At 48.4% G+C, this 14688-nt stretch overlaps 1 protein-coding gene across 2 annotated transcripts in view; it reads left to right on the plus strand.

The window, feature by feature from the left end:
* cacna1fb (calcium channel, voltage-dependent, L type, alpha 1F subunit) overlaps window positions 1–14688 on the plus strand; it is a 216092-nt gene that overhangs the window by 165383 nt on the left and 36021 nt on the right. For both annotated transcript variants that reach the window (XM_046344773.1, XM_046344774.1), the window contains exons 31-34: window positions 2195–2278; window positions 5422–5550; window positions 12156–12221; window positions 12524–12615. In XM_046344773.1, the coding sequence (XP_046200729.1) occupies window positions 2195–2278; window positions 5422–5550; window positions 12156–12221; window positions 12524–12615 (371 nt within the window). The remainder of the gene's footprint in view (window positions 1–2194; window positions 2279–5421; window positions 5551–12155; window positions 12222–12523; window positions 12616–14688) is intronic.

A 14688-nucleotide genomic window follows, 5' to 3' on the forward strand; every position in this document is an offset into this window, starting at 1 on the left:
CCCTCCTCCCCCTACTCCTCCCCTACTCCTCCTCCTCCTCCCCCTCCTCCCCCTACTCCTCCCCTCCTCCTCCCCTCCTCCACCTACTGCTCCCCTCCTCCTACCCTCCTCCTCCTACTCCTCCTCCCTCCTCCCCTGCTCCTCCTATTCCTCCCCTCCTCCCCTACTCCTCCTCCCCTCCCCTCCTCCTCCCCTCCTCCCTCCTCCCTCCCCTCCTCCCCTCCTCCCCTCCTCCTCCCCTCCTCCCCTCCTCCCCTCCTCCCCTCCTCCTCCCCTCCTCCCCTCCTCCTCCCCTCCTCCCTCCTCCCTCCTCCCTCTCCTCCCCTCCTCCTCCCTCCTCCTCCCTCCTCCCCTCCTCCTCCCCTCCTCCCCTCCTCCCCTCCTCCTCCCCTCCTCCTCCCCTCCTCCCCTCCTCCTCCCCTCCTCCCCTCCTCCCTCCTCCCCTCCTCCCCTCCTCCTCCCCTCCTCCCCTCCTCCTCCCCTCCTCCCCTCCTCCTCCCCTCCTCCCCTCCTCCTCCCCTCCTCCCCCTCCTCCCCTCCTCCTCCCCTCCTCCCCTCCTCCCCTACTCCTCCCCTCCTCCTGCTCCTCCTCCCCTCCTCCCCTCCTCCTCTACTCCTCCCCTCCTCCCCTCCCTCCCTCCTCCTCCCCTCCTCCCCTCCTCCCCCTACTCCTCCCCTCCTCCTGCTCCTCCTCCCCTCCTCCCCCTACTCCTGCTCCTCCTCCCCTCCTCCCCTCCTCCCCTACTCCTCCCTCCTCCCCTCCTCCCCCTACTCCTCCCCTCCTCCCCCCTCCTCCCCCTACTCCTCCCCTCCTCCCCTCCTCCCCCTGCTCCTCCTCCCCTCCTCCCCTCCTCCCCTCCTCCCCCTACTCCTCCCCTCCTCCCCTCCCCCCCCTACTCCTCCCCTCCTCCTGCTCCTCCTCCCTCCTCCCCTCCTCCCCCTACTCCTGCTCCTCCTCCCCTCCTCCCCTCCTCCCCCTACTCCTGCTCCTCCTCCCCTCCTCCCCTCCTCCCCCTACTCCTGCTCCTCCTCCCCTCCTCCCCTCCTCCCCCTACTCCTGCTCCTCCTCCCCCTCCTCCCCTCCTCCCCCCTACTCCTGCTCCTCCTCCCCTCCTCCCCCTACTCCTGCTCCTCCTCCCCTCCTCCCCTCCTCCCTACTCCTGCTCCTCCCCTCCTCCTCCCTCCTCCTCCCCTCCTCCCCTCCTCCTCCTCCTCCCCTCCTCCCCTCCTCCTCCCCCTCCTCCCTCCTCCTCCCCTCCTCCCCTCCTCCCCTCCTCCTCCCCTCCTCCCCTCCTCCTCCCCTCCTCCCCCCTCCTCCCCCCTCCCTCCCCTCCCCTCCCCTCCTCCTCCTCCTCCTCCTCCTCCTCCCTCCTCCCCTCCTCCCCTCCTCCTCCCCTCCTCCCCTCCTCCTCCCCTCCTCCTCCCCTCCTCCCCTCCCCCCCCTCCTCCTCCCCTCCTCCCCTCCTCCTCCCCCTCCTCCCCTCCTCCCCTCCTCCTCCCTCCTCCCCTCCTCCCCTCCCTCCCCTCCTCCTCCCCTCCTCCCCCTCCTCCTCCCCTCCTCCCCTCCTCCTCCCCTCCCCCCCTCCTCCTCCCTCCTCCCCTCCTCCCCTCCTCCTCCTCCTCCTCCTCCCCTCCTCCCCCTACTCCTCCCCTCCTCCTGCTCCTCCTCCCCTCCTCCCCTCCTCCCCTACTCCTCCCCTCCTCCCCTCCTCCCTCCTCCTCCCCTCCTCCCCTCCTCCCCCTACTCCTCCCCTCCTCCCTCCTCCTCCCCTCCTCCCCTCCTCCCCCTACTCCTGCTCCTCCTCCCCTCCTCCCCTACTCCTCCCCTCCTCCCCTCCTCCCCCTACTCCTCCCCTCCTCCCCTCCTCCCCCTACTCCTCCCCTCCTCCTGCTCCTCCTCCCCCTCCTCCCCCTACTCCTGCTCCTCCTCCCCTCCTCCCCTCCTCCCCCTACTCCTGCTCCTCCTCCCCTCCTCCCCTCCTCCCCCTACTCCTGCTCCTCCTCCCCTCCTCCCCTCCTCCCCCTACTCCTGCTCCTCCTCCCCTCCTCCCCTCCTCCCCCTACTCCTGCTCCTCCTCCCCTCCTCCCCTCCTCCCCCTACTCCTGCTCCTCCTCCCCTCCTCTCCTCCTCCCCTACTCCTCCCCTCCTTTATTTATTGTAAAAAAATAACAAAAGATCTTTGTCTGTGTGTAGCATTATTTCATAGATGCCTGGAACTCTTTTGATGCTCTGATCGTGGTGGGCAGTGTCGTGGATATTGTGGTGACGGAGTTCAGCGTAAGTCCACTGATACAGTGACAATTAAATAACAATATCAAATTGATGAAAATTACTCTGAATACAACAGGTGTAGACTTTACAGTGAAATACTTACTTACAAGCCCTTAACCAACAATGCAGAGTTTTTTTCTTAAAATAACAAAATATTTTCAGAAAAAAATATTTACTTAAATAAACTAAAGTTTAAAAAAGTAACAATAGAATAACAATAACGAGGCTATATACAGGGAGTACGGGTTAGTCAAGGTATTTGAGGTAATATGTAACAGTGCCAGTCAAAAGTTTGGACAAGTTTGGACATAAATGAATTATTTTTACTACTTTCTACATTGTAGAATAACAGTGAAGACATCAAAGCTATGAAATAACACACACGGAATCATGTAGTAACCAAAAAAGTGTTAAACAAATCAAAATATAGTTTACATTTGAGATTCTTCAATGTAGCAAGCCTTTGCCTTGATGACAGCTTTGCACACTCTTGGCATTCTCTCAACCAGCTTCATGGGGTAGTCACCTGGAATGCATTTCAATTAACAGGTGTGCCTTGTTCAAAGTTAATTTGTGGAATTTCTTTCCTTAATGCGTTTGAGCCAATCAGTTGTGTTTTGACAAGGTAGGGGTGGAATACAGAAGACATATCTATACACCCTATCTGGTAAAATACCAAGTCCATATTATGGCAAGAACAACTAAAAAAGCAAAGAGAAATTACATTCCATCATTACTATAAAACATTAAGTCAGTCAAGAACATTTCAAGTGCAGTCGCGAAAACCATGATGATACTTTCTCTGATGAGGACTGCCACAGGAAAGGAAGACCCAGAATTCATTAGAGTTAACTGCACCTCAGATTGCACCTCAGATTGCAGCCCAAATAAATGGTTCACAGTGTTCAAGTAACAGACACATCTCAACATCAACTGTTCAGAGGTGACTTGCAAAACATTACAGACTAAATGGCTTGCAAACCATTACAGACTACAAAGGGAAGCACAGTCGAGAGTTGCCCAGTGACATGAGCCTACCGGACGAGCTAAACTACTTCTATGCTCGCTTCGAGGCAAATAACACTGAAACATGCATGAGAGCACCAGCTGTTCTGGAAGACTGTGTGATCACACTCTCCGCAGCCGATGTGAGTAAGACCTTTAAATAGGTCAACATTCACAAGGCCGCAGGGCCAGATGGATTACCGGGACGTGTACTGTGAGCTTGCGCTGACCAACTGGCAAGTGTCTTCACTGACATTTTCAACCTCTCCTGTACGAGTCTGTAATACCAACATGTTTTAAGCAGACCACCATAGCCCCTATGCCCAAGAACAAAGGTAACCTGCCTAAATGACTACCGACCCGTAGTACTCACGTCTGTAGTCATGAAATGCTTTGAAAGGCTGGTCATGGCTCACATCAACAACATCATCCCAGAAACCCTAGACCCGCCCCAACAGATGCATAGATGATGCAATCTCTATTGCACTCCACACTGCCCTTTCCCACCTGGACAAAATGAACACCTACGTGAGAATGCTATTCATTGACTACAGCTCAGTGTTCAACAACATAGTGCCCTCAAAGCTCATCACTAAGCTAAGGACCCTGGGACTAAACACCTCCCTCTGCAACAGGATCCTGGACTTCCCTTCCCCAGGTGGTGAGGGTAGCTAACAACACAACCACCACCACTGATTCTCAACACAAGGGCCCCTCAGGGGTGCGTGGTCAGTCCCCTCCTGTACTCCCTGTTAACTCACGACTGCACGGCAGGCACAACTCCAACACCATCATTAAATTTGCTGATGACACAACAGTGGTTCCCCTTGTTTTTCCATTGCTGCTATTCACTGTTTATTATCTACGCATAGTCAAATATACAAATTACCTCAATTACCTCGACTAACCTGTACCCCCGCACATTGACTCAATACCAACCCCCTGTATAGAGCCTTATTATTATTTATTTTTTACTTTAGTTAATATTTTCTTAACTCTATTTAAGTAAGCATTTCACGGTAAGGTCTACACCTGTTGTATTTGGACAAATAGAATTGATTTGATTTGAGCTTGTCAACACATTTGTATCTAAGATATTTCCTTCAAGTATAATTATATTCACGATACACCTGGGTTGAAGGTTTTGGTGTGAAAACAGCTAACATTAAAGCTAGAATCCTTAGTTGCTATTTTTGGACTTGAAGAATATAACTCATGAGCTTAGCCTCTAAATATGGTTAAAACTATACATTTGATATAATGGATGGTCAGTCATAGCATCCATAGTTCTGTCTATGAATTTAAGAGTGGATACATCCTTCAGCTTAGTAACAGAACAATCCTCATTGTTTAAATTAAGGATTGCAGCTTTAACCATTGTATCTGTCATCTCGCTCTGGATAAGAGCGTCTGCTAAATGACTTAAATGTAAATGTAAATGTAAATGTTAATGTGTGTCTCTCTCTCTCTCTCTCTCTCTCTCTCTCTCTCTCTCTCTCTCTCTCTCTCTCCCTCTCTCTCTCTCTCTGTCTCTCTCTCTCTCTCTCTCTCTCTCTCTCTCTCTCTCTCTCTGTCTCTCTCTCTCTCTCTCTCTCTCTCTCTCTCTCTCTCTCTCTCTCTCTCTCTCTCTCTCTCTCTCTCTCTCTCTCTCTCTCTCTCCCTCTCTCTCTCTCTCTCTCTCTCTCTCTCTCTCTCTCTCTCTCTCTCTCTCTCTCTCTCTCTCTCTCTCTCTCTCTCTCCTCTCTCTCTCTCTCTCTCTCTCTCTCTCTCTCTCTCTCTCTCTCTCTCTCTCTCTCTCTCTCTCTCTCTCTCTCTCTCTCTCTCTCTCTCTCTCTCTCTCTCTCTCTCTCTCTCTCCCTCTCTCTCTCTCTCTCTCTCTCTCTCTCTCTCTCTCTCTCTCTCTCTCTCTCTCTCTCTCTCTCTCTCTCCCTCTCTCTCTCCCTCTCTCTCTCTCTCTCTCCCTCTCTCTCTCTCTCTCTCTCTCTCTCTCTCTCTCTCTCTCTCTCTCAATTCAATTCAATTCAATTCAATTCAAGGGCTTTATTGGCATGGGAAACATGTGTTAACATTGCCAAAGCAAGTGAGGTAGATAATATATAAAGTGAATATCTCACTCTCTCTCTCTCTCTCTCTCTTCATTCCAGAGCTCTGATGACAGTTCCAGAGTGTCCATCACGTTCTTCCGTCTGTTCCGAGTGATGCGATTGGTCAAACTGCTGAGCAAGGGGGAGGGAATTCGGACGCTGCTCTGGACCTTTGTCAAGTCACTCCAGGTCAGAGGTCATTAGTGGGTCCGGGACTTTTCCCTGACCATGTGATCTGACCAGGAAACACTCTGGGCCCTACTTTACCAGCCTATAACTGATAAATTAGGCGTGGTCATACAAGTTGATTCCATTCAGGTCAGAGTGTTGGTCTGGGATAATTCCATTCCATACAGGTCAGAGTGTTGGTCTGGGATAATTCCATTCAGGTCAGAGTGTTGGTCTGGGATAATTCCATACAGGTCAGAGTGTTGGTCTGGGATAATTCCATTCCATTCAGGTCAGAGTGTTGGTCTGGGATAATTCCATTCCATTCAGGTCAGAGTGTTGGTCTGGGATAATTCCATTCCATTCAGGTCAGAGTGTTGGTCTGGGATAATTCCATTCCATTCAGGTCAGAGTGTTGGTCTGGGATAATTCCATACAGGTCAGAGTGTTGGTCTGGGATAATTCCATTCAGGTCAGAGTGTTGGTCTGGGATAATTCCATTCAGGTCAGGGTGTTGGTCTGGGATAATTCCATTCCATACAGGTCAGAGTGTTGGTCTGGGATAATTCCATTCCATTCAGGTCAGAGTGTTGGTCTGGGATAATTCCATTCCATTCAGGTCAGAGTGTTGGTCTGGGATAATTCCATACAGGTCAGAGTGTTGGTCTGGGATAATTCCATTCCATTCAGGTCAGAGTGTTGGTCTGGGATAATTCCATTCAGGTCAGAGTGTTGGTCTGGGATAATTCCATTCAGGACAGAGTGTTGGTCTGGGATAATTCCATTCCATTCAGGTCAGAGTGTTGGTCTGGGATAATTCCATTCCATTCAGGTCAGAGTGTTGGTCTGGGATAATTCCATTCCATTCAGGTCAGAGTGTTGGTCTGGGATAATTCCATTCCATTCAGGTCAGAGTGTTGGTCTGGGATAATTCCATTCCATTCAGGTCAGAGTGTTGGTCTGGGATAATTCCATTCAGGTCAGAGTGTTGGTCTGGGATAATTCCATTCCATTCAGGTCAGAGTGTTGGTCTGGGATAATTCCATTCCATACAGGTCAGAGTGTTGGTCTGGGATAATTCCATTCCATTCAGGTCAGAGTGTTGGTCTGGGATAATTCCATTCCATTCAGGTCAGAGTGTTGGTCTGGGATAATTCCATTCCATTCAGGTCAGAGTGTTGGTCTGGGATAATTCCATTCCATTCAGGTCAGAGTGTTGGTCTGGGATAATTCCATTCCATTCAGGTCAGAGTGTTGGTCTGGGATAATTCCATTCAGGTCAGAGTGTTGGTCTGGGATAATTCCATTCCATTCAGGTCAGAGTGTTGGTCTGGGATAATTCCATTCCATACAGGTCAGAGTGTTGGTCTGGGATAATTCCATTCAGGTCAGAGTGTTGGTCTGGGATAATTCCATTCCATTCAGGTCAGAGTGTTGGTCTGGGATAATTCCATTCAGGTCAGAGTGTTGGTCTGGGATAATTCCATTCAGGTCAGAGTGTTGGTCTGGGATAATTCCATTCAGGTCAGAGTGTTGGTCTGGGATAATTCCATTCAGGTCAGAGTGTTGGTCTGGGATAATTCCATACAGGTCAGAGTGTTGGTCTGGGATAATTCCATTCAGGTCAGAGTGTTGGTCTGGGATAATTCCATTCAGGTCAGAGTGTTGGTCTGGGATAATTCCATACAGGTCAGAGTGTTGGTCTGGGATAATTCCATTCCATTCAGGTCAGAGTGTTGGTCTGGGATAATTCCATTCAGGTCAGAGTGTTGGTCTGGGATAATTCCATTCCATTCAGGTCAGAGTATTGGTCTGGGATAATTCCATTCAGGTCAGAGTGTTGGTCTGGGATAATTCCATTCCATACAGGTCAGAGTGTTGGTCTGGGATAATTCCATTCAGGTCAGAGTGTTGGTCTGGGATAATTCCATTCAGGTCAGAGTGTTGGTCTGGGATAATTCCATACAGGTCAGAGTGTTGGTCTGGGATAATTCCATTCCATTCAGGTCAGAGTGTTGGTCTGGGATAATTCCATTCAGGTCAGAGTGGTGGTCTGGGATAATTCCATTCAGGTCAGAGTGTTGGTCTGGGATAATTCCATTCAGGTCAGAGTGTTGGTCTGGGATAATTCCATTCAGGTCAGAGTGTTGGTCTGGGATAATTCCATTCCATTCAGGTCAGAGTGTTGGTCTGGGATAATTCCATACAGGTCAGAGTGTTGGTCTGGGATAATTCCATTCAGGTCAGAGTGTTGGTCTGGGATAATTCCATTCAGGTCAGGGTGTTGGTCTGGGATAATTCCATTCCATACAGGTCAGAGTGTTGGTCTGGGATAATTCCATTCCATTCAGGTCAGAGTGTTGGTCTGGGATAATTCCATTCCATTCAGGTCAGAGTGTTGGTCTGGGATAATTCCATTCCATTCAGGTCAGAGTGTTGGTCTGGGATAATTCCATTCCATTCAGGTCAGAGTGTTGGTCTGGGATAATTCCATTCAGGTCAGAGTGTTGGTCTGGGATAATTCCATTCCATTCAGGTCAGAGTGTTGGTCTGGGATAATTCCATTCAGGTCAGAGTGTTGGTCTGGGATAATTCCATTCAGGACAGAGTGTTGGTCTGGGATAATTCCATTCCATTCAGGTCAGAGTGTTGGTCTGGGATAATTCCATTCCATTCAGGTCAGAGTGTTGGTCTGGGATAATTCCATTCCATTCAGGTCAGAGTGTTGGTCTGGGATAATTCCATTCCATTCAGGTCAGAGTGTTGGTCTGGGATAATTCCATTCCATTCAGGTCAGAGTGTTGGTCTGGGATAATTCCATTCAGGTCAGAGTGTTGGTCTGGGATAATTCCATTCCATTCAGGTCAGAGTGTTGGTCTGGGATAATTCCATTCCATACAGGTCAGAGTGTTGGTCTGGGATAATTCCATTCCATTCAGGTCAGAGTGTTGGTCTGGGATAATTCCATTCCATTCAGGTCAGAGTGTTGGTCTGGGATAATTCCATTCCATTCAGGTCAGAGTGTTGGTCTGGGATAATTCCATTCCATTCAGGTCAGAGTGTTGGTCTGGGATAATTCCATTCCATTCAGGTCAGAGTGTTGGTCTGGGATAATTCCATTCAGGTCAGAGTGTTGGTCTGGGATAATTCCATTCCATTCAGGTCAGAGTGTTGGTCTGGGATAATTCCATTCCATCAGGTCAGAGTGTTGGTCTGGGATAATTCCATTCAGGTCAGAGTGTTGGTCTGGGATAATTCCATTCCATTCAGGTCAGAGTGTTGGTCTGGGATAATTCCATTCAGGTCAGAGTGTTGGTCTGGGATAATTCCATTCAGGTCAGAGTGTTGGTCTGGGATAATTCCATTCAGGTCAGAGTGTTGGTCTGGGATAATTCCATTCAGGTCAGAGTGTTGGTCTGGGATAATTCCATACAGGTCAGAGTGTTGGTCTGGGATAATTCCATTCAGGTCAGAGTGTTGGTCTGGGATAATTCCATTCAGGTCAGAGTGTTGGTCTGGGATAATTCCATACAGGTCAGAGTGTTGGTCTGGGATAATTCCATTCCATTCAGGTCAGAGTGTTGGTCTGGGATAATTCCATTCAGGTCAGAGTGTTGGTCTGGGATAATTCCATTCCATTCAGGTCAGAGTATTGGTCTGGGATAATTCCATTCAGGTCAGAGTGTTGGTCTGGGATAATTCCATTCCATACAGGTCAGAGTGTTGGTCTGGGATAATTCCATTCAGGTCAGAGTGTTGGTCTGGGATAATTCCATTCAGGTCAGAGTGTTGGTCTGGGATAATTCCATTCAGGTCAGAGTGTTGGTCTGGGATAATTCCATTCCATTCAGGTCAGAGTGTTGGTCTGGGATAATTCCATTCAGGTCAGAGTGTTGGTCTGGGATAATTCCATTCAGGTCAGAGTGTTGGTCTGGGATAATTCCATTCAGGTCAGAGTGTTGGTCTGGGATAATTCCATTCAGGTCAGAGTGTTGGTCTGGGATAATTCCATTCCATTCAGGTCAGAGTGTTGGTCTGGGATAATTCCATTCCATTCAGGTCAGAGTGTTGGTCTGGGATAATTCCATTCCATTCAGGTCAGAGTGTTGGTCTGGGATAATTCCATTCCATTCAGGTCAGAGTGTTGGTCTGGGATAATTCCATTCAGGTCAGAGTGTTGGTCTGGGATAATTCCATTCAGGTCAGGGTGTTGGTCTGGGATAATTCCATTCCATACAGGTCAGAGTGTTGGTCTGGGATAATTCCATTCCATTCAGGTCAGAGTGTTGGTCTGGGATAATTCCATTCCATTCAGGTCAGAGTGTTGGTCTGGGATAATTCCATTCCATTCAGGTCAGAGTGTTGGTCTGGGATAATTCCATTCCATTCAGGTCAGAGTGTTGGTCTGGGATAATTCCATTCCATACAGGTCAGAGTGTTGGTCTGGGATAATTCCATTCAGGTCAGAGTGTTGGTCTGGGATAATTCCATTCAGGTCAGAGTGTTGGTCTGGGATAATTCCATTCCATTCAGGTCAGAGTGTTGGTCTGGGATAATTCCATTCAGGTCAGAGTGTTGGTCTGGGATAATTCCATTCAGGTCAGAGTGTTGGTCTGGGATAATTCCATTCCATTCAGGTCAGAGTGTTGGTCTGGGATAATTCCATTCCATTCAGGTCAGAGTGTTGGTCTGGGATAATTCCATTCAGGTCAGAGTGTTGGTCTGGGATAATTCCATTCCATTCAGGTCAGAGTGTTGGTCTGGGATAATTCCATTCCATTCAGGTCAGAGTGTTGGTCTGGGATAATTCCATTCAGGTCAGAGTGTTGGTCTGGGATAATTCCATTCAGGTCAGAGTGTTGGTCTGGGATAATTCCATTCAGGTCAGAGTGTTGGTCTGGGATAATTCCATACAGGTCAGAGTGTTGCTCTGGGATAATTCCATTCCATTCAGGTCAGAGTGTTGGTCTGGGATAATTCCATTCAGGTCAGAGTGTTGGTCTGGGATAATTCCATTCAGGTCAGAGTGTTGGTCTGGGATAATTCCATACAGGTCAGAGTGTTGGTCTGGGATAATTCCATTCCATTCAGGTCAGAGTGTTGGTCTGGGATAATTCCATTCAGGTCAGAGTGTTGGTCTGGGATAATTCCATTCCATTCAGGTCAGAGTGTTGGTCTGGGATAATTCCATTCAGGTCAGAGTGTTGGTCTGGGATAATTCCATTCCATACAGGTCAGAGTGTTGGTCTGGGATAATTCCATTCAGGTCAGAGTGTTGGTCTGGGATAATTCCATTCAGGTCAGAGTGTTGGTCTGGGATAATTCCATACAGGTCAGAGTGTTGGTCTGGGATAATTCCATTCCATTCAGGTCAGGGTGTTGGTCTGGGATAATTCCATACAGATCAGAGTGTTGGTCTGGGATAATTCCATTCAGGTCAGAGTGTTGGTCTGGGATAATTCCATACAGATCAGAGTGTTGGTCTGGGATAATTCCATTCAGGTCAGAGTGTTGGTCTGGGATAATTCCATTCCATTCAGGTCAGAGTGTTGGTCTGGGATAATTCCATTCAGGTCAGAGTGTTGGTCTGGGATAATTCCATTCAGGTCAGAGTGTTGGTCTGGGATAATTCCATACAGGTCAGAGTGTTGGTCTGGGATAATTCCATACAGGTCAGAGTGTTGGTCTGGGATAATTCCATTCCATTCAGGTCAGAGTGTTGGTCTGGGATAATTCCATTCCATTCAGGTCAGAGTGTTGGTCTGGGATAATTCCATTCCATTCAGGTCAGAGTGTTGGTCTGGGATAATTCCATTCAGGTCAGAGTGTTGGTCTGGGATAATTCCATACAGGTCAGAGTGTTGGTCTGGGATAATTCCATTCCATTCAGGTCAGAGTGTTGGTCTGGGATAATTCCATACAGGTCAGAGTGTTGGTCTGGGATAATTCCATTCCATTCAGGTCAGAGTGTTGGTCTGGGATAATTCCATTCCATTCAGGTCAGAGTGTTGGTCTGGGATAATTCCATACAGGTCAGAGTGTTGGTCTGGGATAATTCCATTCCATTCAGGTCAGAGTGTTGGTCTGGGATAATTCCATTCAGGTCAGAGTGTTGGTCTGGGATAATTCCATACAGGTCAGAGTGTTGGTCTGGGATAATTCCATACAGGTCAGAGTGTTGGTCTGGGATAATTCCATACAGGTCAGAGTGTTGGTCTGGGATAATTCCATACAGGTCAGAGTGTTGGTCTGGGATAATTCCATTCAGGTCAGAGTGTTGGTCTGGGATAATTCCATTCATCCTTCATATACTGACTATAGCTGTGTCCTCTGTCTCTCAGGCCCTGTCCTACATAACCCTTCATATACTGACTATAGCTGTGTCCTCTGTCTCTCAGGCCCTGTCCTACATAACCCTTCATATACTGACTATAGCTGTGTCCTCTGTCTCTCAGGCCCTGTCCTACATAACCCTTCATATACTGACTATAGCTGTGTCCTCTGTCTCTCAGGCCCTGTCCTACATAACCCTTCATATACTGACTATAGCTGTGTCCTCTGTCTCTCAGGCCCTGTCCTACATAACCCTTCATATACTGACTATAGCTGTGTCCTCTGTCTCTCAGGCCCTGCCTTACGTTGCCCTTCTCATCGCCATGATCTTCTTCATCTATGCGGTCATCGGCATGCAGGTGGGTGTTGTGTGTCTGTTTTTTTTACCAATTGAGGATGTGCCTTCTTGCTAGAGTCCATCTCCATCTTGATATCTCTCAATATCTCTCTCTCTCTCTCTCTCTCTCTCTCTCTCTCTCTCTCTCTCTTCCTCTCTCCCTCTCTCCCTCTCTCTCTCTCTCTCTCTCTCTCTCTCTCTCTCTCTCTCTCTCTCTCTCTCTTCTCTCTCTCTCTCTCTCTCTCTCTCTCTCTCTCTCTCTCTCTCTCTCTCTCTCTCTCTCTCTCTCTCTCTCTCTCTCTCTCTCTCTCTCTCTCTCCCCAGACATTTGGGAAGATAGCCATGCAGGACTACACTCAGATCAACAGGAACAACAATTTTCAGACGTTTCCTCAGGCTGTACTGGCTCTATTCAGGTGAGCCGTTTCCTCAGGCTGAACTGACTATTCAGGTGAACCGTTTCCTCAAGCTGAACTGACTCTATTCAGGTGAACCGTTTCCTCAAGCTGAACTGACTCTATTCAGGTGAACCGTTTCCTCAAGCTGAACTGACTCTATTCAGGTGAACCGTTTCCTCAGGCTTAACTGACTCTATTCAGGTGAACCGTTTCCTCAAGCTGAACTGACTCTATTCAGGTGAACCGTTTCCTCAAGCTGAACTGACTCTATTCAGGTGAACTGTTTCCTCAAGCTGAACTGACTCTATTCAGCAGGACTGCTGCTTTTCTGCTTGTCCATTGATTGATCCACCTCACTGATTGATTGGCCAGAGGTTCAATTCTCCATGATGTCCCTGGTATAAACATGACTTCTGGTCAAGACAGAGGCAAACAGAAGCCCTCGACAATATCCCTGTTTGCGGACGACACGACAGTGGTAGACTTGATTACCAACAATGACGAGACGGCCTACAGGGAGGAGGTGAGGGCCCTCGGAGTGTGGTGTCAGGAAAATAACCTCACACTCAACGTCAACAAAACAAAGGAGATGATTGTGGACTTCAGGAAACAGCAGAGGGAACACCCCCCTATCCACATCGATGGAACAGTAGTGGAGAGGGTAGCAAGTTTTAAGTTCCTCGGCATACACATCACAGACAAACTGAATTGGTCCACTCACACTGACAGCGTCGTGAAGGCGCAGCAGCGCCTCTTCAACCTCAGGAGGCTGAAGAAATTTGGCTTGTCACCAAAAGCACTCACAAACTTCTACAGATGCACAACCGAGAGCATCCTGGCGGGCTGTATCACCGCCTGGTACGGCAACTGCTCCGCCCTCAACCGTAAGGCTCTCCAGAGGGTAGTGAGGACTGCACAACGCATCACCGGGGGCAAACTACCTGCCCTCCAGGACACCTACACCACCCGATGTTACAGGAAGGCCATAAAAATCATCAAGGACATCAACCACCCGAGCCACTGCCTGTTCACCCCACTATCATCCAGAAGGCGAGGTCAGTACAGGTGCATCAAAGCTGGGACTGAGAGACTGAAAAACAGCTATCTCAAAGCCATCAGACTGTTAAACAGCCACCACTAACATTGAGTGGCTGCTGCCAACACACTGTCATTGACACTGACCCAACTCCAGCCACTTTAATAATGGGAATTGATGGGAAATGATGTAAAATATATCACTAGCCACTTTAAACAATGCCACCTAATATAATGTTACTTACCCTACATTATTCATCTCATATGTATACGTATATACTGTACTCTATATCATCGACTGCATCCTTATGTAATACATGTATCACTAGCCACTTTAACTATGCCACTTTGTTTACTTTGTCTACACACTCATCTCATATGTATATACTGTACTCAATACCATCTACTGTATCTTGCCTATGCTGCTCTGTACCATCACTCATTCATATATCTTTATGTACATATTCTTTATCCCCCTACACTTGTGTGTATAAGGTAGTAGTTTTGGAATTGTTAGTTAGATTACTTGTTGGTTATCACTGCATTGTCGGAACTGGAAGCACAAGCATTTCGCTACACTCGCATTAACATCTGCTAACCATGTGTATGAGGACCAATAACATCTGCTAACCATGTGTATGAGGACTAATAACATTTGATTTGATTTATACTCCTCACCGGTTCAATGTTTCATAGGTCAGGGGTCATAGGGTTTTAAAGTCTCTCCTCATTGGTCAGGGGTTTTAAAGTCTCTCCTCATTGGTCAGGGGTTTTAAAGTCTCTCCTCATTGGTCAGGGGTTTTAATGTCTCTCCTCATTGGTCAGGGGTTTTAAAGTCTCTCCTCATTGGTCAGGGGTTTTAAAGTCTCTCCTCATTGGTCAGGGGTTTTAAAGTCTCTCCTCATTGGTCAGGGGTTTTAAAGTCTCTCCTCATTGGTCAGGGGTTTTAAAGTCTCTCCTCGTTGGTCAGGGGTTTTAAAGTCTCTCCTCATTGGTCAGGGGTTTTAAAGTCTCTCCTCGTTGGTCAGGGGTTTTAAAGTCTCTCCTCATTGGTCA

This window comes from Oncorhynchus gorbuscha, linkage group LG03, assembly GCF_021184085.1.
Source record: "Oncorhynchus gorbuscha isolate QuinsamMale2020 ecotype Even-year linkage group LG03, OgorEven_v1.0, whole genome shotgun sequence".
NCBI classification, from domain to species: Eukaryota; Metazoa; Chordata; class Actinopteri; order Salmoniformes; family Salmonidae; genus Oncorhynchus; species Oncorhynchus gorbuscha.